Below are 21,752 nucleotides of genomic sequence, written 5' to 3'. Positions count from 1 at the left end.
TGCTCAGTGTCTGCCAATATCTGCCTGCAGTTCTTGGCGGTAGCTCTGGGGTAGCCTGTAGTAGACTCGGGTTTTCTCCACGGCCCTGGCTGCCAGCAGCACTGCCTGCACAGATGCATAGTGGCCCCGGCCAGGGCTGTGTTCCACCGTGACCGTGGCCCGGGGGGAGGCTGCCAGCAGCCAGGCCACGACTCCAGCAGGGCTCTGGCCCAGAGGTCCAGCCTGCAGCTGGAAGGACACGGGTTGCCAGAGGCCCTGGCACAGCTCCAGCATATCTGTGAGCAGCTGTTCCCTGTAGCCACTGCCCAGCACTTCCTCGGGCCAGCCTGGGGCCACTGTCACGTGGGGGAACACCTTGGCCACAGCTGTAAGCAACTCCCTGCCAGTCATGTAGCCAGGGACCATGAAACTCCCGTGGGAGATTGTGGCCCCGACCCACACGGGCCTAGACAGGCGGCCAAGGGTGGAGAGGATGGCTAGCGTGGCCAGGGACGGCCATAGGGCGGCGGGCTCTGCTATGTGCACGTGGACCCCCCAGCGTCCGGGGTGCGTGGCCAGCTGCTGCAGGCAGGACTCCAGCGTCAGGGCACGGCCATCTGGGGTGCGGACGATGGGCACGGGGTCTCCAGCTACAGGCTTCTGGAGGCCCACGTCCAGCAGGATCATGCCTTCTCGGTCTGGAAGAGGCAGTGGAGGCAACAGTGTCTGGGGTTAGGGTTATCATGGGGTGTCAGAGGCCCTTGCTGAAGTTAAAAGGGACAGCAGGAGGTAATGGGGTCTGCTGATTGGATCTGGGTTCCAGGTGGAAGGGCTACTTTGTGAATGTGCCCGGGGCTCATCAGAATGGCCCAATAAGCCTCTGGCTCAGCTCTGGGCCTGTGCCCGCCTCTCTTGCAGCACCATGTGGCTGAAGCCTCCCCAAGTGCTGGTCCAAAGGCCAGGAGCCCCGCAGTTTTGACAACACTGCTCCCCTACCTTGCAGCCATGTTGCTGTGGTAACAGAGACCTGAGGTAGCTTCCCCGAGGTAACCCTTGCAGTTGAGCTAGGAGCACAGGGGCTGGACGCACACCTTACCTGGGAGCCGCACTGTTGCTATGCTTCCATTGCCCTGGATGTCAGGAACCAGCCACTCCACGCTCAGACCCTCGTCCCCAGGGTGCTGGAGAGCAGGGATCAGGCTGCCCCCGGTGTAGTAGCTTTGCTTCCGTGAAGTATTCACTGTGGGTCAGATTGCCAAGATGAAGAGGCCACCAGTCATGAGGCCTTCTGTAAACCATGAGTCCTCTCTAAGCCTCACAGCGAACTTCCAGGGAGCTGGAGTTCCCTGTTTTGTAGATGCTGGGTGACTTGCCCAAGGTCCTACAGCCAGTGGGCAGGGTTTCTGGGATTGAAGCCTGATGGAGCCAAGTCAGTCAGGCCCCAAAGCTGGTATTCCTCCCCCTCGCCTAGATGGCTCCCAGAGCAGGAATGTTGGGTCTGATGGGCCCCCTTGAGATGGCCTGATGGCAGGCTCTCCTAGGTTTGGAGTCGAGGGAACAGGGGCTTTGGAAAAAGGAACAAGCATCACTGATTAGCAGGTACAGTGGAGGAACTATTCTCTGAAATGCTAGAGCAACCCTCAGAGAACAGTACTGCAAGGGGAAGCATCTGAGATTTGGAATTTGCTGTTTCCAGTAGGAGCTGTGCCATGTTCAAGATGAACGACTTCGTATAAATTACATAACTGTTCTGAACCTCAGTTTATCTATCTGTAAAATGGAATCCCTGCTTCATGGATCTGTGGAGCTTAATATTCCATCCCAGGGTTTGGCATACAATGGATGCCTCAAATGATTCCTTCCTCCTGTCTCACACAGAATTTTCCCCTTTCATTGGCCTGCCCCCCCGAGCTCTGCTCCACATCTACTAGGTGCTGTCTTGTACAGAATCCACTCCACCACTCTTTCCAACCCTCCCGAGACCCCTCCTTACTGGAGAGCTGCTTAAACTGCGACAGGAGAGGTTCAAAGATGTCATAGTAGACTTGGTGGGTGGCGGTGTTGTCCCGGATGTAGAGGAGGTCGTCCACCGTCAAGGGGTCCGAGGCGGACTGCCACATTGTCAGGCTGTACCTGGGGTCCAGAGAGCCAGCTCAGAGCCTGCCTGGGCCCAGCAGCCCTCAGCCCCTCTTCCATGCTCAGAAGTGAACCTGAGCTGGGGGAAGGCCTTGGGAACCCTGACTGAGGGCAGAGGTTAGGAGAGGACATCTCCCCTAAGAAGGAGGAGAGATGGACTGGCCTGTCCCCCACTTGGAGTGTCTATTTGTGGGCCCTCTGTTAGGAGAGAGGACCCACAAAGACACATTTTAGGAATCAGTGAACTAAAATGGATGGGAATGGCGAATTTAATTCAGATGACCATTATATCTACACTGTGGGCAAGAATCCCTTAGAAGAAATGGAGTAGCCCTAATAGTCAACGAAAGAGTCCAAAATGCAGTACTTGGGTGCAGTCTCAAAAATGGCAGAATGATCTCGGTTTGTTTCTAGGGCAAGCCGCTCAATATCACAGTAATCCAAGTCTATGCCCCAAGCATTAGTGCTGAAAAAGCTGAAATTGAACGAAAAACAAGATGTCCTTTTCATCATATGGGACTGGATACAAAAGTAGGAAGTCAAGAAATACCTGGAATAACAGGCAGTTACAAAGTGAGACAGGCAAAGGCTAACAGTTTTGCCAAGAGTATGCAGTGGTCATAGCAAACATCGTCTTCCAACAACACAAGAGATACTCTACACACAGACATCACCAGATGGTCAATACCTAAATCAGATTGATCATGTTCTTTGCAGCCAAAGATGAAGAAGCTCTATACAGTCAACAAAAACAAGCTGACTGTCGCTCAGATCATGAACTCATTGCCAAATTCAGACTTAAATCGAAGAAAGTAGGGAAAACGACTAGGCCATTCAGGTTAAGACTTAAATCAAATCCCTTATGATTATCCAGTGAAAATGACAAATAGATTCAAGGGATTAGATCTGATAGAGTGCCTGAAGAAATGTGGAGGTTTGTAGAATTGTACAGTAGGCAGTGATCAAAACCATCCCCAAGAAAAATGCAAAAAAGGCAAAGTGGTTGTTTGAGGAGACCTTACAAATAGCTGAGAATCCCATTTGAATGCAGAGCTCCAGAAAATAACAAGAAATAAAACCTTTCTAAGTGAATAATGCAAAGAAATAGAGGAAAACAATAGAATAGGAAAGACTAGAGATCAAGAAAATTAGAGACACCAAGGGACCATTTCATGCAATTGGGCACAATTGAGGACAGGAATGGTATGGACCTAACAGAAGCAGAAAATATTAAAAAGAGGTGGCAAGAATACAGAGAGAAAAAAAAGAATACAGAAAAACTACAAAAAAAAAAAACAACAAAAACTTAATGACCTGGATAACCATGATGGTGTGATCACTCACCTAGATCCAGACATCCTGGAGTGTGAAGTCAAGTGGGCCTTAGGAAGCATCACTATGAACAAAGCTAATGAAGGTGATGTGATGCAATTCCAGCTGAGCAATTTTAAATCCTAAAAAATGCTGTTAAAATGGTGCACTCAGTATACCAACAAAATTGGAAAACTCAGCAATAGCCACAGGACTGGAAAAGGTCAGTTTTCATTCAAGTCCCAAAGAAGGGCAATGCAGCCATGAAATTAAAAAACACTTGCTCCTTGGAAGAAAAGCTTTGACAAACCTATAGAGTACATTAAAAGGCAGAGACGTTACTTTGTTGACAGAAGTCTGGATAGTCAAAGCTATGGTTTTTCCACTAGTCATGTACGGATGTGAGAGTTGGACCATAAAGAAGGCTGAGTACTGAAGAATGGATGCTTTTGAACTGGGATGTTGGACTCTTGAGAGTCCCGTGGACAGCAAGGAGAGCCAATCAGTCAATCCTAAAGGAAATCAGTCCTGAATATTCATTGGAAGGACTGATGCTGAAAAGCTGAAATTCCAATGCTTTGGCCACCTGATGTGAAGAGCTCATTGGAGAAGACCCTGATAGTGGGAAAGATTGAAGGCAGAGCAAAAGGGGACAACAGACGACGAGATGGTTGGAGGGCAATGACTGAATGGACATGAGTTTGAGCAAGCTTTGGGAGATGGTGAAGGACAGGGAAGCCTAGCATGGTGCAGTTCATAGGATCACAAAGAATCAGACAGGACTTAGTGACTGGAAAATTTAGGAAAGAGATAAGGACAGAAGAGATGGGCACGGGAGGGGTGGTTGGAGGAAAAGGAGTACGTCAAGGCTGTATATTGTCACCCTGCTTATTTAACTCATATGCAGAGTGCATCATGAGACACTCTGGGCTGGAAGAAGCACAAGCTGGAATCAAGATTGCTGGGAGAAATATCAATAACCTCAGATATGCAGATGACACCACCCTTATGGCAGAAAGTGAAGAGGAACTGAAAAGCCTCTTCATGAAAGTGAAAGAAGAGAGTGAAAAAGTTGGCTTAAAGCTTAACATTCAGAAAACTAAGATCATGGCATCTGGTCCTGTCACCTCATGGGAAATAGATGGGGAGACAGTAGAAACAGTGTCAGACTTTATTTTTTGGGGCTCCAAAATCACTGCGGATGGTGACTGCAGCCATGAAATTAAAAGACACTTACTCCTTGGAAGGAAAGTTATGACCAACCTAGATAGCATATTAAAAAGCAGAGACATTACTTTGCCAACAAAGGTCCGTCTGTTTAAGGCTATGGTTTTTCCAGTAGTCATTCATGTATGGATGTCAGAGTTGGACTGTGAAGAAAGCTGAGTGCCGAAAAATTGATGCTTTTGAACTGTGGTGTTGGAGAAGACTCTTGAGAGTCCCTTGGACTGCAAGGAGATCCAACCAGTCCATCCTAAAGGAGATCAGTCCTGGGTGTTCATTGGAAGGACTGATGCTGAAGCTGAAACTCCAATACTTTGGCCACCTTATGTGAAGAGTTGACTCACTGGAAAAGACCCTGATGCTGGGAGGGATTAGGGGCAGCAGGAGAAGGGGACGACAGAGGATGAGATGGCTGGATGGCATCACTGACTCGATAGGCATGATTTTGAGTAAACTCTGGGAGTTGGTGATGGACAGGGAGGCCTGACGTGCTGCCATTCATGGGGTCGCAAAGAGCTGGACACGACTGAGCGACTGAACTGAACTGAACTGAACTGATGAAGAGGGAAGGGAGTGGCCCCCAGTGGGGAGAGGCTGAGGAAGGTGGTGCTGTGCAGCTGGGACTAGTGCAGAGGTGGTAGGAGGGTGGGCTCCCCCAATCCCACAGAGCTATTGGGGCAGAGGCTATAGGTGCAGTCTGTACAGCCTCAGAGAATAGCTGGTTCCCCAGGGAGGAAGCAGTGGGAGGCAAATTGCCTCTCAGAATAAACACTTTCTGGAACTTCCCTAGTGGTCCAGTGGGAAAGACTGTGCTTCCACTGCAGGGGTTGCTGGTTTGATCCCTGGTGGGGAACTAAGAGACTGCCTGGTGTGTAGTGGGGCCCAAAACAAATAAGCAGAAAAAAATAAACACTTTCCACTGGACAGGCTGCCTCAAGTGATAGCTGCCCATTACCAGAGGTGTACAAGAAGAAAGCAGGGATACTGTAGACACTGTGAGTACCAGCAGAGGTTGGGCCAGTTGATCATGAAGACCCTTCTAACCATTAGCATCTGGGATCTTGCTACGGATTCAAGCACCGGGAGTGAGTTTGGAGGGAGAAGGGGCCAGGGCAAGGGACTGGGCGTTCTCACCTGTCAGATTGGCCAAGCAGCCAGCTGAATTGGGGCCAGGCAGCCCTGACCATGACAGCCCGCACGGGGAATGTCACCTTCTGGGGCAGTGCTCCCACCAGCTCCTGCATCTTCTCCATCATGGTCTGGGTATATGTCCCATTTGGGAACAAGGGCAGGTACAGGGTAGTCCAGCCTGGAGACAGGGTTGTCTTGGGATACTTCTCCTGGACCAAGGCCAGGAACCTGCAGACAATCAGAGATGCTGGTCTTTTAGAGCCCCTTCCTCATCTCCTGGGTTCCCATCAGAGTGCTAGGAAGGGGCAGGATCTATCACATCTAGATATTAGAGCACAGTCCTGAAGCACATGTTGGCTTGCTCAAAGTCCCATGTTAGGGCATGAACTTTGGAGCCGGGGAGGCCTGGGTTTGAGTCCTGACTATGACCTTGGGCAGCTCACCCAACCTCGTTGACTCTTTAAAATGGCATCCTTTCAGGCAGGATAGGGCTTCTGAAACATCCCCAGGTGGATGCAGAGATGCATCCAATCCCTAGGTGTGGGACCTGTGCTGTCACCTGTGAGAGTCTCTGAATTTTCAGATATTTAAAAATGTCATTCAAAGTTTGAACTCTTACAAATTTGAATAGGCAAATGTTACCCTCTCCCCCTCCCAGATTACTGAGTGACGTTCACTCCAAGATCAACCATTTTTTTCAATCTTGGGCCACTGACTACATTTTCAAGCTGCTGCTTTCCAAATGCACCTAGTTAAAGACTAGATAAATACTGGGTGGATGTATTGTTAGCTGACTGGTTGAAAAGATGGTTTAATGGATGGATGGGAGAAAAGATGGATGGAAATGGACAATAGAGAGCTGGAAGTTAGAGTCAGAAAGTCCTGGCTTTGTATGTTTGCTCTGCCAATTATTAGATGTAGGCAGGTCATTTAACCTCAGTGAGATAATTCCTATATTACAAAATGAAAATAATAGTACCTACCTCATTCTCATTGTGAGAGTTAAATGGTACTCCACAACTAGACTACTTAAAACAATGCGTGTGACAGACAATAAACATTCAACAGACTGAGCCTCAATTATTGTCTGCTTTCTTATCTGCAAAATGGTGAGAAAAAATGCTCCTAACCTGGCATTTCTATGAACTCAGATATATTCTCTCCTTTTATGCGGCCCTCTGTAAACTGTAAACTTGCACCATGTAGCTGGTGCTATATAAGTTCTGTTGTTGGCAGTGCTGGGATCTGGGGGTCAGTGTGGGGGGAGGCTGGGGAAGGAGTTAGTGCTTCAGACTTTTCTAGCGAGCCAAGGGTTGCCCTGGTCACCGTTTGCCATCCAGGAATAAACATTATAGTAAGGAGACAAACCCGTAATCCAACAGTGACAGCCTTGTGAAATCAGGACTGTTAGGAGAAAGTGTGAGGGACGGTCCTCAGCACCCTTGGACATCAGGGACGTTTCTGGGGCAGGTAATGGCTGGTTCACCAGGAAATGGTGGAAGGGCATTCAAGGCAGAGGGAACAGGATGTGTGAAAGTTGAGGTCAGAGGATATGGTGTAGCTGGAGGCAAACTCAGCACAGGTCCCCTGAGCACCTGCTGTACCAGACGTTGAAGGAAACAGACTGGACACAGCTGGAGCAAACACTTACTGTGTGGCATTGACCTCTGTTGATGTGACCATGTTGGGACCCCTCAGGATGTCGGCATTGATCCACACAGGCCTTTGAACTTTCCCCTCCTCTGTCAGCCGCCGAAGCAGGTCCAGGGAGGGGCCCACAGCCTTGATGCTCTTAAAGTCTAGTTTGATGCCTGTGGGGAGAGGGCCAAGGGCTTGGGAAATTGGTCCCTTGTGCTCAAGGAAGAAGGAAACAGAAGACATGACTTCCTGGGACAGAGAAAGCAGGTATGCTGTGTGTGTCAGGGATGGGAGGGAAGATAGGGATGGAATTCTGGGTGGGTGTGAAGAAGGCTTCAAACAGGCGGAGCTCTCCTGGAGAGAAAGGGCTTGCCCATGTAGGAGTGATCTTCCATCCCTCATCCCCAAGGGGAGGAAGCAAATGATGGCTAAGGGCTTGGGACTTGGGGCTGGTGCAGATGTTGTCAAGCATCTGATGAAAACAGACTGTGATTTCTTGGACAGGCAGGCTCAGAGGGTCCAAAGCCACACAAACCTAAATAGCAGATGAGGCTGAGGAATTAGAAAGAGTCAGTTGCTCAGTCGTATTTGACTCTTTGCAACCCCATGGACTGTAGCCCAGATTCCTCTGTCCGTGGGATTTCCCAGGCAAGAATACTGGAGTGGGTTGCTGTTACTTTCTCCAGGGGATCTTCCCCACCCAAGGATTCAACTCAGGTCTCCTGCATTTCAGGCAGATTCTTCACCACTTAGAGAAGGATGTTGAAAGCCAGGCCAAGGAGATCATAATTTGTCCTGAGGACAGTGGGGAGCTATGGAGGGTTAAAGCAGGGGAGTGACTTGACAGTTCGCATTTTGGAAAGCTCACCCGGGTAGGGGCTGAGTTTGGAGGCAGGAAGCCAGTGAGGAAGGAGGTCCAGGAGAAAGATGATGTAAGTGGGACTGGGTCGGGAGAAGTCTTCAGGGTTAGAATTGGCAGAAGCAGCAGCTGAGTAGATGCAGGGGATGAGGGAGAGGCATTAGGGTGATGCCTGGATTCTGACTGTAACCGGCAAAGACATGGGAGGGGAAGGTGGAATTGGCTTTGAGCATGTTGTATCCAGTTCCATGGATTCAGAGCCTGAATGCTCATGTTTGGCCCTTTGCAGCTTACCCTGCACTTTTACATCCCTTGTTTCACCCATCTTCCCTGAGCCCAGGTCTCTAGAGTGGAAAGCTGAGGCAAGAGCAACTCCTGATAGTCATTGGACTTGTCTCCTAGTAGAGGGACCCCTGCACATGTGGCCTGAGGACCAGAGGGGTGGGCAGGGGCTGAGAGAAGGCCTTACCCTTCTGGGAAGAGGCCAGCACAGCATCCAGCCACTGCTCCAGAGTGTTGTCGCTGTAGATGGCTGGGGGGTGCGCCATGATGGGGACTCCGGTCTCGTTGACTGTGCCGAGCCCTTCTATTGTGATGTCTACCTCCAGGACCATGACGTCACCTGTTGCATTGGACAGACAAACTTTTTAAAGCAATTTTTCTCATCATCGAGGTATTACACACTTATTATAGAGTATTTGGAACATACAGAAAAGCAGAAAGGGAAATATTCACCCACATTTCCACCCATTTTTATGTATAATTTTTACATAGTTGAAGGCACTCAGTATTTATAATCTTTTCTGTTTCACTAAAAAAGCTACAAAAGCCCTGATTGAGGGTGGCCACCCTGTTGTGGTTAGCTACTGCCCGACCTTTCCTGAGACATTTCAGTAGTCTCTAAATTTTTGCTACTAACAAATAAGGATGCATATTTTTTTTCTGATTTTTCTGATTATTTTCTATCCTGACTTGAGGAACTTTAGTCAGGGCCATGCAAGATCGTTTTTTTGTTTTTTGCTGTGCCCAGGGTTCTCATTGCAGCAGCTTCTCTTGTGGAGCAGCGAGTCCCGACTTGCGAGTCCAAAAGCTCACAGGCTCGGTAGTTGTAGCACATGGGCCTAGTTGCTCCAAAGCATGTGGGATCTTCCTTCCTAAACCCTGGATCCAATGGATTCTTATCCACTCTCGTTGTTCAGTTGCTAAGTCATGTGTCGATCTCTGTGACTCCATGGACTGCAGCATGCCAAGATTTTGTCTCCGTCAGTATCTCCCAGAGTTTGCTTAAACTCATGTCCATTGAGTCAGTGATGCCGTCTAACCATCTCATCCTCTGTTGCCTCTTTCTCCTCTGGCCCTCAATCTTTCCTAGCATCAGGGTCGTTTCCAATAAGCAGGCTCTCTCATCCAGTGGCCAAAGTATTGGAGCTTCAGCTTCAGTCCTTCCAGTGAATATTCAGGGTTGATTTCCTTTAGGATTGTCTGGTTTGATCTCCCTGCAGTCCAAGGGTTTCTCAAGAGTCTTCTCCAGCACCACAGTTTGAAAGCATAAGTTCTTCTACCTTCAGCCTTCATTATACCACCAGGGAAGGCTGCAGTATCGTTTTTAAAGCCCATCAAATTACTGTCTAGAAAAATTCTTGTGACTCATATGCCTGCCAGAAGTACATAAGCTGGTCCATCTCTGGGCACCCTTAAGAGCACTGAGCATTGTGATTATTTTTGTCTTTTAAATGCATACGGTTAACTCCTCAGGTGACTATGTGATACCTTTTGGGAGAGTTCAGTCCAGGAGGGAGTCAAGGACTTTGAGTGAGAAGCAGGCTGGCAAGAGCAGGCCAGGCTGTCTGACCAAGGAGTGGAGTAAAAAGCCTGGGTGGAGTTGCTATGAGCGCCTGATCCATCAGATATTTGGCATCAGAGGGATCTCTTCTGTTTTATACTTGCAGCCCTGCTCCCCTCCTTGTCCATTCATCTATACCTGATTGTGTTACTTACCTCTATTAAAAATTCAAAATATCCCTGGCTTTAGTCCTGAGAATCCAAACCAAATGCCTGTCCATAGTCTGTGAGGTCCTGTAGGACCAGGCCTGGCAAACTTTGCCATCTCACCTGGAGTCCCTCTCTCCCTCAATATCTAGCTTCCATCCACTCCTGTTTCTCCAACATCAGTGTGCACACAGACCAGCCAGGAACTGTCCTAATGCAAGTTCTGCTCAGCAGATCTGGGGTGGGGCCCAAGACATCTACCAAGCTCCCCAGTGATGCCCAGACTGCTGGTCCACAGAACACACTTTGAGCCTCGAAGCTCAAATATCTTGTCTCCCATCTCTGGGCTCCTACACCTGGCTGTTGCCACGGCAACACTCTTCCATCCACAGTTTTACTAGGCCACCTCCAGCTCATTTGTGGGTGTTGGCTTAAAATATCAAGGAGGCCATCCCTAAAGCACACACTCAGTCAAAGTCAGGCTGACAGCTTATCCTTTGAGCGCTCAGCCCCCATTAACTACTCATTTAGCACCATCTTTCCTGAGCCTGAGGGCTAGGAGCAGGCTCCAGCTCTATGCGGCCCATCATTTGGATTTCCAGTGCTAAGGTGGTACCAGGCCTAAGAAAGGAGCTTCAGAAATGTTTGTTGGATGGTAAAAGACTGGATAAATGAATGATAGAAAAATCTGAGATCAGTGACTTCCTTGGTGGTCCAGTGGACCACCTTCCTTCCCAGTGCAGATGGCATAGGTTTGGTTTCTGGTTGAGGAACTAAGATCCCACAGGCCTCACAGTGCAGCCAAAAGAGAAAAAAGTTAAGTTCAACCAGCCCAGGTCCAAAAAAGTAAAAGAGCTTGCACAAAGTTGCAGAGAATTTTTGCAAATTTCTCTGAAGCATAGGTGTCTGGATTTCCAGAAGGGAGAGGAAGCTGAGTGCCAGGCTGTCCCCAGCACTGTTTCAGGCACTTTGCACTGTCTCATTTCATCCTCATATCTCTGACCCAGCGCTCCGGACTCCCTGGTGTCCTCACTGGCAAGATGGGGATGAATCGCTCTAGGTTTTAAACTACAAAACATGGAAATAAAAGTAAGTTGTAGTAAAAAATAAAAATTAAAAAAAACAAAAAACCAACAGGTTGTAAATTGTGAAGGGCTATATGAAGGTAGCCTTTATTTCTTTGGCTTTCTTGTCTTAACTTCGTTACCTGGGGATGCTAAGAGAGGGATGCGGAGGGGCTTGGGGCCCAGCAAGGCCCAGAGAGGCCAGGCCCCAGGCGGGTAGCTGGGCAGATAAGAGGGTAGCTAAGGAGAATGGATGCTGAGGGGTCTCCTCCCCCATCTAACAGGGGCCAGGTCCAGTCTGGGGAAGGTGGAGGTACACTGGGAGGGAGCCAGGGCTGGAACCCAGGTCTCAGTCCTGATGACTGTCTGAAGCTGCTGCCTTGCTTGGCCTGCACCAGCTGCCTCCCTTGAGATGATGGCAGCCCCTGAACTCAGGACCACGTCTCACTCGTTTCTACACCTCCTCTCAAGCTGGGTGCAGAGCACGGGCCCAGCAAATGCTCAGTGAGGGGGACTAAAGATGGATGGACCTAACTTATCTCCTTGTGATCAGCTCCTGGATCCAGCTTCCTCCTGCATTGCCATTCACACCTGTTCGGGGCTTTCCAGATCCTGAATCTGAGAGCTAACTTGTTTAGGGGGTGGGGGGTGGGTATGAGGGAAGAGGAAATGAGGGAAGATTCATGTTCCTGCAGCTGCAGTAGTAGCCCTGGTCCTAAGGGGTGCAGACAGGTGAAGAGTGCTGCTCTCCACAAGGAGCCCACAGGAAATTCCCAGGCCCTCCCTCCCCGCCCACCCAGGAGTTCTACACATCACATCCAGTCCCCTGCTTTAACACTTGCAAGCTGTGTGACCTTGGGCAGGTTACTTGACTTCTCTGTGCCTCCTTTCCCTCATTTACTAGAGGTAAATAATAAAATATCCTTTGTGTTGCATTCACTGTGTTTTAATTATCATCTACATGGAGTAAATCACTCAGTCTGGGATATTCCTATTGTTGCAGCATAATTACTAAAAATGACCTCTTTCATGACCAAAAGTGCCCTGGCCTCATCCTACCTGTCCACATTTGGCAGAGGAAGTGGTTTGAACTGCAGATAGGTGGAGTCACTTGTCCCAAACCACTCCTTTGGTAAATGGTAAAATGTAGAATTGGAGCCCGCTTCTGTCTGCCTCCCAGGCCTTTGCTCTGGCCCCTCCCATCCACTAAGATGTCTGGTGTGACTTCACCAGCCTAACTCTGGCCTACCATTGCTTCCCCTCAGGATCCCTCAGGAGCTGTGGAGCCACCCTCCTCCCATAGACCTGTGGAAGGCCTCAGGTCCTTCCCACCCCTGTGGCTGTATACTGACTGGTTGTTCTGCATGCTCCAAGCTGTTGGGCACCACCTAGTTGGGGCCCTTAGGTTTCTTCTAGGCCAAGGTCACAACTTGGTGGGGCTTGATCCCTATCTGCTGCCCCAGGACTTACCTGAGATGAGCCTGGGGCTAGCAGAGTCTCTTTGCCTTCCCTCAGGCCTTATCTCCCAGATGAGAGTTCTCCCTCTTGCCAAGGGGTTTTCTAGCTCCTTTTCACCCAAGTCTGACCATTAGCCTCCCAATCCTGAAGCAGTAGCAGACTGGTTCCACCCAGCCTGCAGAAGCCCTCCCCTCTGCTGACCACCAAGCCTGCCTCCAAGAAGTCTCTCTCTAAGGACTCATTCATTCATTCAGCAAACCTTTCCCTGTCTCTTACTCCCAGGCCCTCTGCTGGTGACTCTGCAGGAGGTAAAAGCCAGAGGCCTTGAGCCTGGGTCTTGTTCTGCTTCAGACCTACTGCGTGACCGTGAACAAGCCCCTTTCCCACTCAGGATCTAACTTTCCTAAAATTGAGGGTTTTTGGTAGAGCAGTGGTTCTCAAAGTGTGGTCCCAAGCTCTCCACATTAGCGCCACCTGGAAACTTACTGGCAGTGCAAATTCTCAGGTCCAACCCCAGAGCCACTGAATCTGAAACTCACTTCTGAAGAGTGCACAAATTTGGGGCCCCTTCCTTTCATCTTGAAAAGATGACAGCAGGATATGACCTTGGACCCAGACATCTCCCTACAACCTGAGCCACTCACATAACCAGTGAGCCCTCACTTTCTCAAGTGGATAATGGCAAGAACGCAGCCATGCCCATCCTAATGCTACTTCACAGGTAATGCTGTCTTAGCCCTGCTGCCACCCTCCCTCCATCTTCTCCACCTCTGCCCCAGCCTGCGCCATCCTGGCAACAGGACTTACTCCTGAGGGCAGCCTTCATTTGCTCCTTGCTGTTGGCAGCGTGGTACCAGGTGACGAGCAGGCCGTCCCTTTGGCTGATCTGACCCAAGCTCAGCAGGTAGTCCAGCATGTCTGCATCAGAGCGGCAGGTCCCATTCTGTTTACAGCCTGGAATCAAGGCCAAGGAGGCTGTTAGCATCAGTTCTTGCCCAAGCCCAAGACTCTTATCTGTACATCCTACTAACCCTCTCTGGGTCCCAGGGCCACATTCAGCCTGCCATCTAGCAGAGAAATAGTGGACCCCAGAGTCATCAGTGCTGTGAGAGAGAAACATGTGGGGTCCTAAGCACAAGGATGCTTCAGACCAGCCTGGGGACATTGGAAAGTTCACTGATAAGGGAATATTTGAATGAGACATAGAAGAATGGGTGTGTAAATTTAGCCAAAAGAGGGGACTAGATTATTACAGACAGGGAAGTATAAGAAAAAGGGTTGGCCATAGGAAATGTGGTTGCTTAAAATAATGGCCACTGCTCTGGTACAGATACAGAGAAATGAGATAGGACAAGATTGGAAAAGAGGGCTGTGATCTGGTTGTAAAGGACCCTGGGTGCCAGCAAAAAAAAAAAAAGGGGGTGGGGTATGTGCTGGAGATGGCAAACAAGTTTGTGTTTAGAAAGTGCTCCTTAGTGTCAGGGCGAGAATGGATGGGCGAGAGCAGGCTGGTGGCAGAGACTATGTGGGAAGGGGCGGGCTGAGGCAGGGGTCCAGCAGGAGAGAGGGAGCTGAGAGGTTAGGGTGAGCAGGGAATGGAGATAGAGGATGGGAAGGAAGAAGCCTCGAGGCACAGGACTGAAGATACAGGCATGAGGCAGGAGAGGAGGCTGCTCCCAGGTCCCCATGTAGATGGAGGACCCTTCATCAGGAGAGGGCGCAGGGGGGTGAGGGTAAGTTCAGCCCAGTCTGCTGAGTGTGATGCCTGAATGACCCTCCAACAAGAAGTGTTCATCTGGGAGCATGGAAGGAGAGCTGAAGCCTGGTAAAGGAGGAAGGGAAACGAAGTTAATGAGCCTGTTTGTTGGAGATCAAATCTCGGTGGAGTTGGTGATGGGAGGGGTGATGGGAGGGGCAAGTAGAGCTGTGGATGGAGGATAAGTCTTGGTAGTCAATTCAAAAGGAAACCAACTCTGAACACTCATTGGAAGGACTGATGCTGAAGTTGAAACGTCTATCCTTTGGCCACCTGATGAGAAGAGGGACTCACTGCAAAAGACTCTGATGAGGGGAAAAGATGGAAGGCAGGAGGAGAAGGGGATGACAGAGAATGAGTTGGTTGGATAGAATCATGGACTCAAAGGACATGACTTTTACCAAGCTCTGAGAGAGAGGAAAGGACAGAAGCATGGACAGGACCTTCTGGGGGCAAAGAGTGAGGGATGGGGAAGACAACCAGATAGCACAGCTGGATGCTCCTACCTGGCAGGATGGTGCGTTTCTGCAGCGAGACACCCACGATTATCGCGATGGTGAACACCAGAGCCACACTGACACCACCGACAATGGCCCACTTCCAGCACCCCATCTTGTTTGCCATGATGACCCTCTGAGGGGAATACCCCTCAAAGGGCAGAGTCTCCTGAGTCTTCCTCCTCAGAGGGAGGAAGGAGCCTTGACAACACTTAAATCTCCTCCTGGCAGAACAGCTCCTACAGGCCTGGAATGTCCCAAAAGAAAGCTTTGGAGGCCCCGCCTACCTCCCACCCTCCTCCTCCTCCCCTCTCTCTTCCAGGATCTTAACAGGTCAAGCAGAAAATCCTGCCACCTCCAAAATGACCTTTGAGCACAGTAAGAGACTGCAGCAGATGTTAGATTGAGCCCAATGCAGGAGACACGCCTGCAATGCAGGAGACACGGGTTCGATCCCTGGGTTGGGAAGATCCTCTGGAGAAGGAAATGGCAACCCACTCCAGTATTCTTGCCTGGAAAATCCCATGGACGGAGGAGCCTAGTGGTCCACAGTCCTTGGGGTTGCAAAGGGTCAGACATGACTGAGTGACTTCACTTTCAGATACATTATCTACCTGGGATTGAAATAGATAGAACTGGTATGCTGACCTGGTCTGCTGCAGGCCACTTCTGAGTCCACAGGGGAGGAACTGGTCACTGCCTGGCGCAGAGGGTGTCCTATGGTTCCCGGTGTGGGAAAACAGAGACTGTCCCTATTTCAGAGACCCTGGAGTTTAAGTCAGTCCAAGAGCCAACTGTCATGTGCACGGAGAATTGGGGCTTACAGAAGTGTACAGAGAAATCCAGCAGGGGCCTTGGTTACTCGAGTGTGTGTGTGTGTGTGTGTGTGTAAGAGTGATTAGAAGGATGCCCAGGTGTGTGTGTGTGTGTGTGTGTGTAAGAGTGATTAGAAGGATGCCCAGGTGGGCAGATCCAGGGAATCTGGGAAGTAAGGAGAAGGTTGGGAGGGAGTTTGGTTCAGGTGTCCTCGGGTCATGGGGACTCTGGGTGTCCCTGAAGAGCTGCCCAGGAAGGAATTGGATGTAGAAGTCTGGGACTCTGGACCAAACATGAAGCTGTGAGCATCTTTTCCTGCTCAAGGCAAAGAGAGAAGGGGGTGGAGGCAGACTTTTGGGGACTGCAGACTTTAGGGAAGGTAGGGGAAGAGAAATCGGTTAAGTGTTGTGGGATAGAATGATAAGAGGTGGGGAAGGTCCACGGAGCCAATAGAAGGGTCACTTAGAGGAAAAAAGGGTGGTCACCTGTTCCTGGAGATGGAGGCCCATAAGGACAGCAAGGTGCTGCCAGACTTGACAATGAGAGTAAAGGTGATGTTGGAGACAGTCTAGAACTGAGCTCTTACAATTGACTAGGCTTTCCACATACAAACAGCCCTTGTTTTGTGGCCAAAATCTTGGCTGTCTGTGCACCAATTTCAAACAGAAATATGGAGACAGAGTTATGGAGGGGAAGGAAAAAGTGGCTTTGTTACTTTGCCAGGCAAAGGAGGAACACAGCAGGCAAGCTACTCAAGAAGTGTGCCCCCCTCCCTGGTGACTAGGGAGAGGTTACCTAGTCAGGCAGGAGTATGTGATAAGGATCAAGGCAGTAACAGTCTTCATTCCTTCTTCTGCAAAGTTTCTAAAGGGTGGGGTTGCTGGCAAATGAGGGTTTGCAGGGTCTCAGGTGATCTAGTCTCTTATCTTGATGAGCCTCTATGGTCCCTTTAATCTTGCCTCAGGTGGTTATGTTGCTGTTCCTCCCTTGATTAGCAACTGTTCTGCCAGTTGGAACCAAGAGGTCATGGAGCCTGGAGTTTGGCCTATAAGAAATGACAGACAGAGATCTCAGTGCCCAGGTACCCCACAGGGCCCTGCTTGGCATCGGCTTTAGAATTGTGTGCTTATTTAGTCTTTGTGACAGTCTTGTAGGGGAAGTATCACTCCTGCATCTCAGATAAGGGAGTGGGATTTGGTCAGCAGCAGAGCTGAGGTATAAGCCTGGGTCTTTCCACCCAGCAGACTGTATGTTATCCACCCCTGGGAAGGATGCTGACGGGTTCTGAGGCACTCAGCATAGCAGCCTCTCTCAGCTCTGTGGCCTCTGCAGACTCTCTTTGAGGAAGAGGGACTTTATTCAGCTCTGGCTTTTGGCAGGAGGAAGACTTCTGGGTTGGTCTTCAGGCCACAAAGGACCCCACTGCCTATGACACTCCTCATGAGACAGATAATTGATGACGGTACTGAGCCCTATTCTGTGCCCAGTTCCATGCTAGCTCTGGGGACCCATCAGCCCCCTGTGACATATGGTAGGGGAGGAGAACATGGGGGTTGTCAGGGACTCCAGCATCTCTTAGGTGGAGCCGCTGTTCCAGAGCTGATGCTGTGGGAGTGGGGTTACAGCCTGTAAAGATGGGCTAATAGCATGGCCTCTGAGGTGGGACCTGATGGATCCCTGATGAGCACAGGGGAACTGGGAACCCCAGCCTCCTGGGCGGACCATGTGACTTTCAGGGGAGACGTGGAGGACTTGGAGAGCCATGTGGGACTAAGGCTAGGAAAGGTTGTTCTAGACGAGGGGCCAGCGTGTGTGGAGCAAACAGAGCATGTGGGAGAAGGGCTTGCTCGGGAGGGCAGCAGAGCCGTGGGGCTGGACCCTGGCAGGTGGGAGACAGGGGTGCTCAGGGCAGAAGGCTGGGGAGGCTAGCAGGGCTGGGTCACCCTGATAAAGAGCTTGACTCCAACCAGGAGGGCATAGGGAGCCTGTATCTGTGGGATAAGCAGGAGAGGGACATGCTCAGCTTCGCATTTTGGAGAATGATTCTGGAAGCTGCTATTGAGGAATGGCTGGAGGGGGTCCCCCTACACCTCTTATCTCCCCATTCCTTGCCACAGAGCCACTTGACCTCCCAGGCCATTCCACTCAGAACAACCACAGGTCCACCAAGACCCAGCGTCTCTTTCCTGGGTTACTTCAATTACCCAGCCCCTTACCTGAAAACTGGGTTCACCGTCATGTTGGTGCCAAGTCAAAAGACACAACCAAGCCAAAGATCCAGAGAAGGATTTATTACTTTCCCAAAGCAGCATCTCCAGGAACTGCAAAATAGGAGAAGTTGTAAGTAAGGGTACATGTATATTTAGGAAGGGGCTTGAACAGGGCAGAATTCCCCGTAGAATTGAGGCAAATGATGATGGAGTCCAAGTTTTAGTTGATTGAAATCATGAAGATCAGGAAAGGTCAACATCCCATCCTCCACCTGGCTGGAAGCCTTTTAGTTCTGGCAGAACTCCCTGTCAGATTGTTTACACATATCCCTTAAGGAAGAACTAGGACTCTGTTTTATCTGAACTATTGTTTCTTGAGGGCTTTTCCTTTGTTCCTACACTCCCTTACTTCCCTTAAGATTGTTGATAACTGAGACCTGTTCAAGGGCAAGCACTGTGGCCATTTTATTTAAGGAAGTATGAAGTGAAAGTCACTCAGTCCTGTCTGACTCTTTGCAACTCCATGGAATTCTCCAGGCCAGATTATTGGTACAGATTCCCTTCTCCAGGGGATCTTCCCAACCCAAGGCTCCAACCCAGGTCTCCCATATTGCAGGTGGATTCTTTACCAGCTGAGCCACCAAGGAAGCCCAAGAATATTGGAATGGGTAGACTATCCCTTCTCCAGCGGATCTTCCTGACTCAGGAATGGTTTACCAGCTGAGCTACCAGGGAAACTCATTTTATTTTAAGCAGCAAGGCAATCAACATACTCAGTTCTCAAGCTTCTGCTGCCTACCCCCCCAAAATAAACTGATGTTCACAACTGTCATTGTACATTTATAATAAACCACTCAAAATACTTAGTTTCAAAGAGAAAAGTGGTTACCGAATCCTAAGAATGCAGCATTGAAATGATTTCCTATATTTAGTAGCCTCTTTTCTGTGAAAATTGCCTGCTGTTGTTTCATATCCTTGAGCTTTGTGGATTCACATTGTCCTGCAATCCCTTTCTAGAGTGACCATCCAGGAGGCAGGATCTATAACTAAAGGACGTTCGTTTCACTTTTACCGAGTACCTATTCTGTGCCACTTACTGTGTTAGATGTCGAGGACAGAGACACCAATATGGCACAGCTGCTGCCCTGATTGGATCATACATTGTTTTTAAAACCAAAAACCAGGAAACTGGTAATGTATACATATTGCAGATTTTGAAAAAAAAAATCAGAGGTAGTAAAAAAGAAAAGAAAAAAATAATAATATTGTCCTTCTGAGAAAGTTATTATTAAAGTTGTGATGTATATTGTTCTACATTTTTTTCTATGCATATGTAAAAAACAACCTTCAAAAAGAATTGTCTTGTGATATTGCTCTGTACCACATCCCAACATTTATTGTACTTGTTAGGTTTTAAAGTCGTATAATCTGGCCTGTGGAATATTTATATTTGCCTGTTTAAAAAAATGGTTGGGTTTCCACTGCTTGTGGGGGACAGCATGTCTAAATGCATAGGCTCTGGGCTGCTGTCCTCCCTTCTAGCCCTGACACTCACTAGCTGTGTGACCTATGGCAGTCACTTCACCTTTCGGTACCTCAGTTTCCTCACTTATTACCTTGTAGGGTTGTCATGAGGGTTAAATGAAAAAACACATGTAAATCATTTGTGACAGTACCTGGTACCTACCAAATGCTTGATAAAGATGATGTGTTGCTGTTCATGTATATATATAATTTATAAAATATGAGTTTGTAATCTGCTTTTCCCTCGCATATATAATATGAGCATTTCCCCATATGATTGCAATTTTCTTTTTTAATAGATGCATAAAATCTCATTCAATGGCTCTTTCCCTAGTTTATGGAACCATTACCTTCCATGTTGGATACCTGGATTGTTTACAGTCTTTTATTAATAAGCAAATGCTCCAATGAGCCTCTCTGGCCATATTCCTGATGATGTTCTAGGCCTGATTCTCAGAAGTAGAATTGCACATTTTTAAGGCTTTTGGAATCTGCTGTTAAAATTTCATTCCCTAAGATTTACATCAGTGTGGAGCTGCAGGGTTGGGTGGGGTTTCCACTGGGGGAGAGGCAAAGAGCAAGTGCCTTTCCAGATAACCAGCAGGATGACCCAAGGCTCAGAAGGAGAGAGGACAGGACCCCCTAGGGGAACTGGGAGAAGGCTGTTAAGTCATGAGGTTTGAGTGAGCCTGTGGTGGGGCAACAAGGCTGCAGGGTGGAAAAAGTCATATTTGATTCACTGGTGATGGGCAGGCTGTGGGGTAGATGACTCAGAAAAAGGTTAACGGAAGCAGGGAACCCAACGAAGAAGCTCTTGTTAGAAGCCAGACAAGGGACTTCCCTGGTGGTCCAATGGTTGCGAATCCACCTCCCAATGCAGGGAACACAGGTTTGATCCCTGGTCTGGGTACTAAACTCCCACATGCTGTGGGGCAAGTACACCTGTGTGCCACAACTAGAGAAAGCCCACATGCTGCAAAGTGAAAGAAAAAAAAAAAGCGAGAGAAGAGGAGGTCTGAATTGGGTGTGAGGAAAGGGGAGGACATATGCGTATTTTCATCTAAGAATCTTTTGGACCTGGAAACTGACACCACATGGAGGAAGGAGAGAGGGAGGGAGAAGTCAGAGGATTTTCTAGACGGTTTCAGCCTGTTTCTTGGAGAATCAGGGATCGCTGATAGAAATAAGAAAGCTGGGAGGAGGAACATGTTTTGTGGGACGGAGATTTAACTAACACGTGCTGAGTTTCAGGTGGGGTATGTAGACGGTGAACATGCTGGGGCAGGAAGCACAGGGATGGGGCTATGTTAACCTCAGCCCAGGGTATCCGCAGATCCACTCCTGGCTCTTCCCTGGCTCTGCACTGAGTTAAACCCTGCCCCCTTGTCTCTGCCTTCCAGCTGCGTCGTCGGCCAATGGGAGGAGGCACTGGCTGGGGTAAGAGGGTGGGCGAGGCAGACAGGCAGTGTGTTTTGTCATCTCTTTCCCTCTGCTTCAGGGAATGTGTCTAGCAATAAATGGCTCCTACTCCCACTCTGATATCCCTGAATCTTGCCCATTTGGCTCCTCACTATCATCATGAAACTATTTTCTTTTTTACATTTTTTTTTTGGCTGCAAGGCATGCGAGATTCGCTTCTGACCAGGAATTGAACCTGTGTCCCCTGCAATGGAAGCGTCTTAACCATTGGACTGCCAGGGAAGTCCCTGCTTCCTCTGTTTTAAATGAGGCTTCCCTCCTGGTAAAGAATGGTAAAGAATCTGTTTGCAGTGCAGGAGACCCAGGTCAACCCCTGGGTTGGGAAGAAATATGTAGTGTGGTTTCTTGCTTTCCACCTTGGACCCTGACTTATTCAGGAGCCCTGGGCATGGATACCATAATTAAAGCAAGGTGCATGGACAAGGTCCCAAGTGAGAGAGGTGAGACCCAAGCCCAGAATCCCAGGGGACACAGATGTAAGGAGTTTTTTTTTTTTTTGGTGGGGCTGGCTAGGGAATGGGGACACTGAAAACAACACAAGAGAAAAAAAATCTGGGGCAGGCAGAGAACAAGCAGAGTGAAGTGCTCCAGAGATCAAGGAAGGAGAATTCCTAAGTTTGGAGCACTGTAAACAGCAGATGCTCCAGAGAAGGCAGAGAATGAAGGTAGAGGACAAGACTT

At 49.1% G+C, this 21,752-nt stretch overlaps 1 protein-coding gene across 1 annotated transcript; it reads right to left on the bottom strand.

Annotated features, from left to right (window-relative positions):
• Positions 1 to 3: 3 nt before the first annotated feature.
• On the bottom strand, positions 4 to 15,292 carry LOC122677228 (protein FAM151A-like). The gene is made up of 8 exons (XM_043877167.1): positions 15,052 to 15,292; positions 13,597 to 13,743; positions 8,748 to 8,900; positions 7,433 to 7,592; positions 5,785 to 6,009; positions 1,973 to 2,112; positions 1,076 to 1,219; positions 4 to 677 (listed from the first exon to the last, which is right to left on the bottom strand). The coding sequence occupies exons 1-8, from the start codon at positions 15,167 to 15,169 to the stop codon at positions 4 to 6; spliced, it is 1,761 nt and encodes a 586-aa protein (XP_043733102.1). The 5' UTR covers positions 15,170 to 15,292.
• Between the last annotated feature and the right edge of the window lie 6,460 nt (positions 15,293 to 21,752).

The sequence above is a fragment of the Cervus elaphus genome, chromosome 20 (assembly GCF_910594005.1).
Source record: "Cervus elaphus chromosome 20, mCerEla1.1, whole genome shotgun sequence".
Taxonomy (NCBI): Eukaryota; Metazoa; Chordata; class Mammalia; order Artiodactyla; family Cervidae; genus Cervus; species Cervus elaphus.
Note: the sequence above shows the minus strand (reverse complement) of the source record. Positions and strands in the feature narration are given on the sequence as shown.

Coding starts and splice junctions, on each gene's coding strand:
- LOC122677228 (XM_043877167.1), bottom strand. CDS start 15,169: ATGGCAAACAAGATGGGGTGCTGGAAGTGGGCCATTGTCGGTGGTGTC. Junction 8,901..13,596: donor AATGAAGGCTGCCCTCAGGA/GTAAGTCCTGTT, acceptor CCAATGCAACAG/GTGACGTCATGGTCCTGGAG. Junction 6,010..7,432: donor ACAGAGGTCAATGCCACACA/GTAAGTGTTTGC, acceptor GATTGTCTGCAG/GTTCCTGGCCTTGGTCCAGG.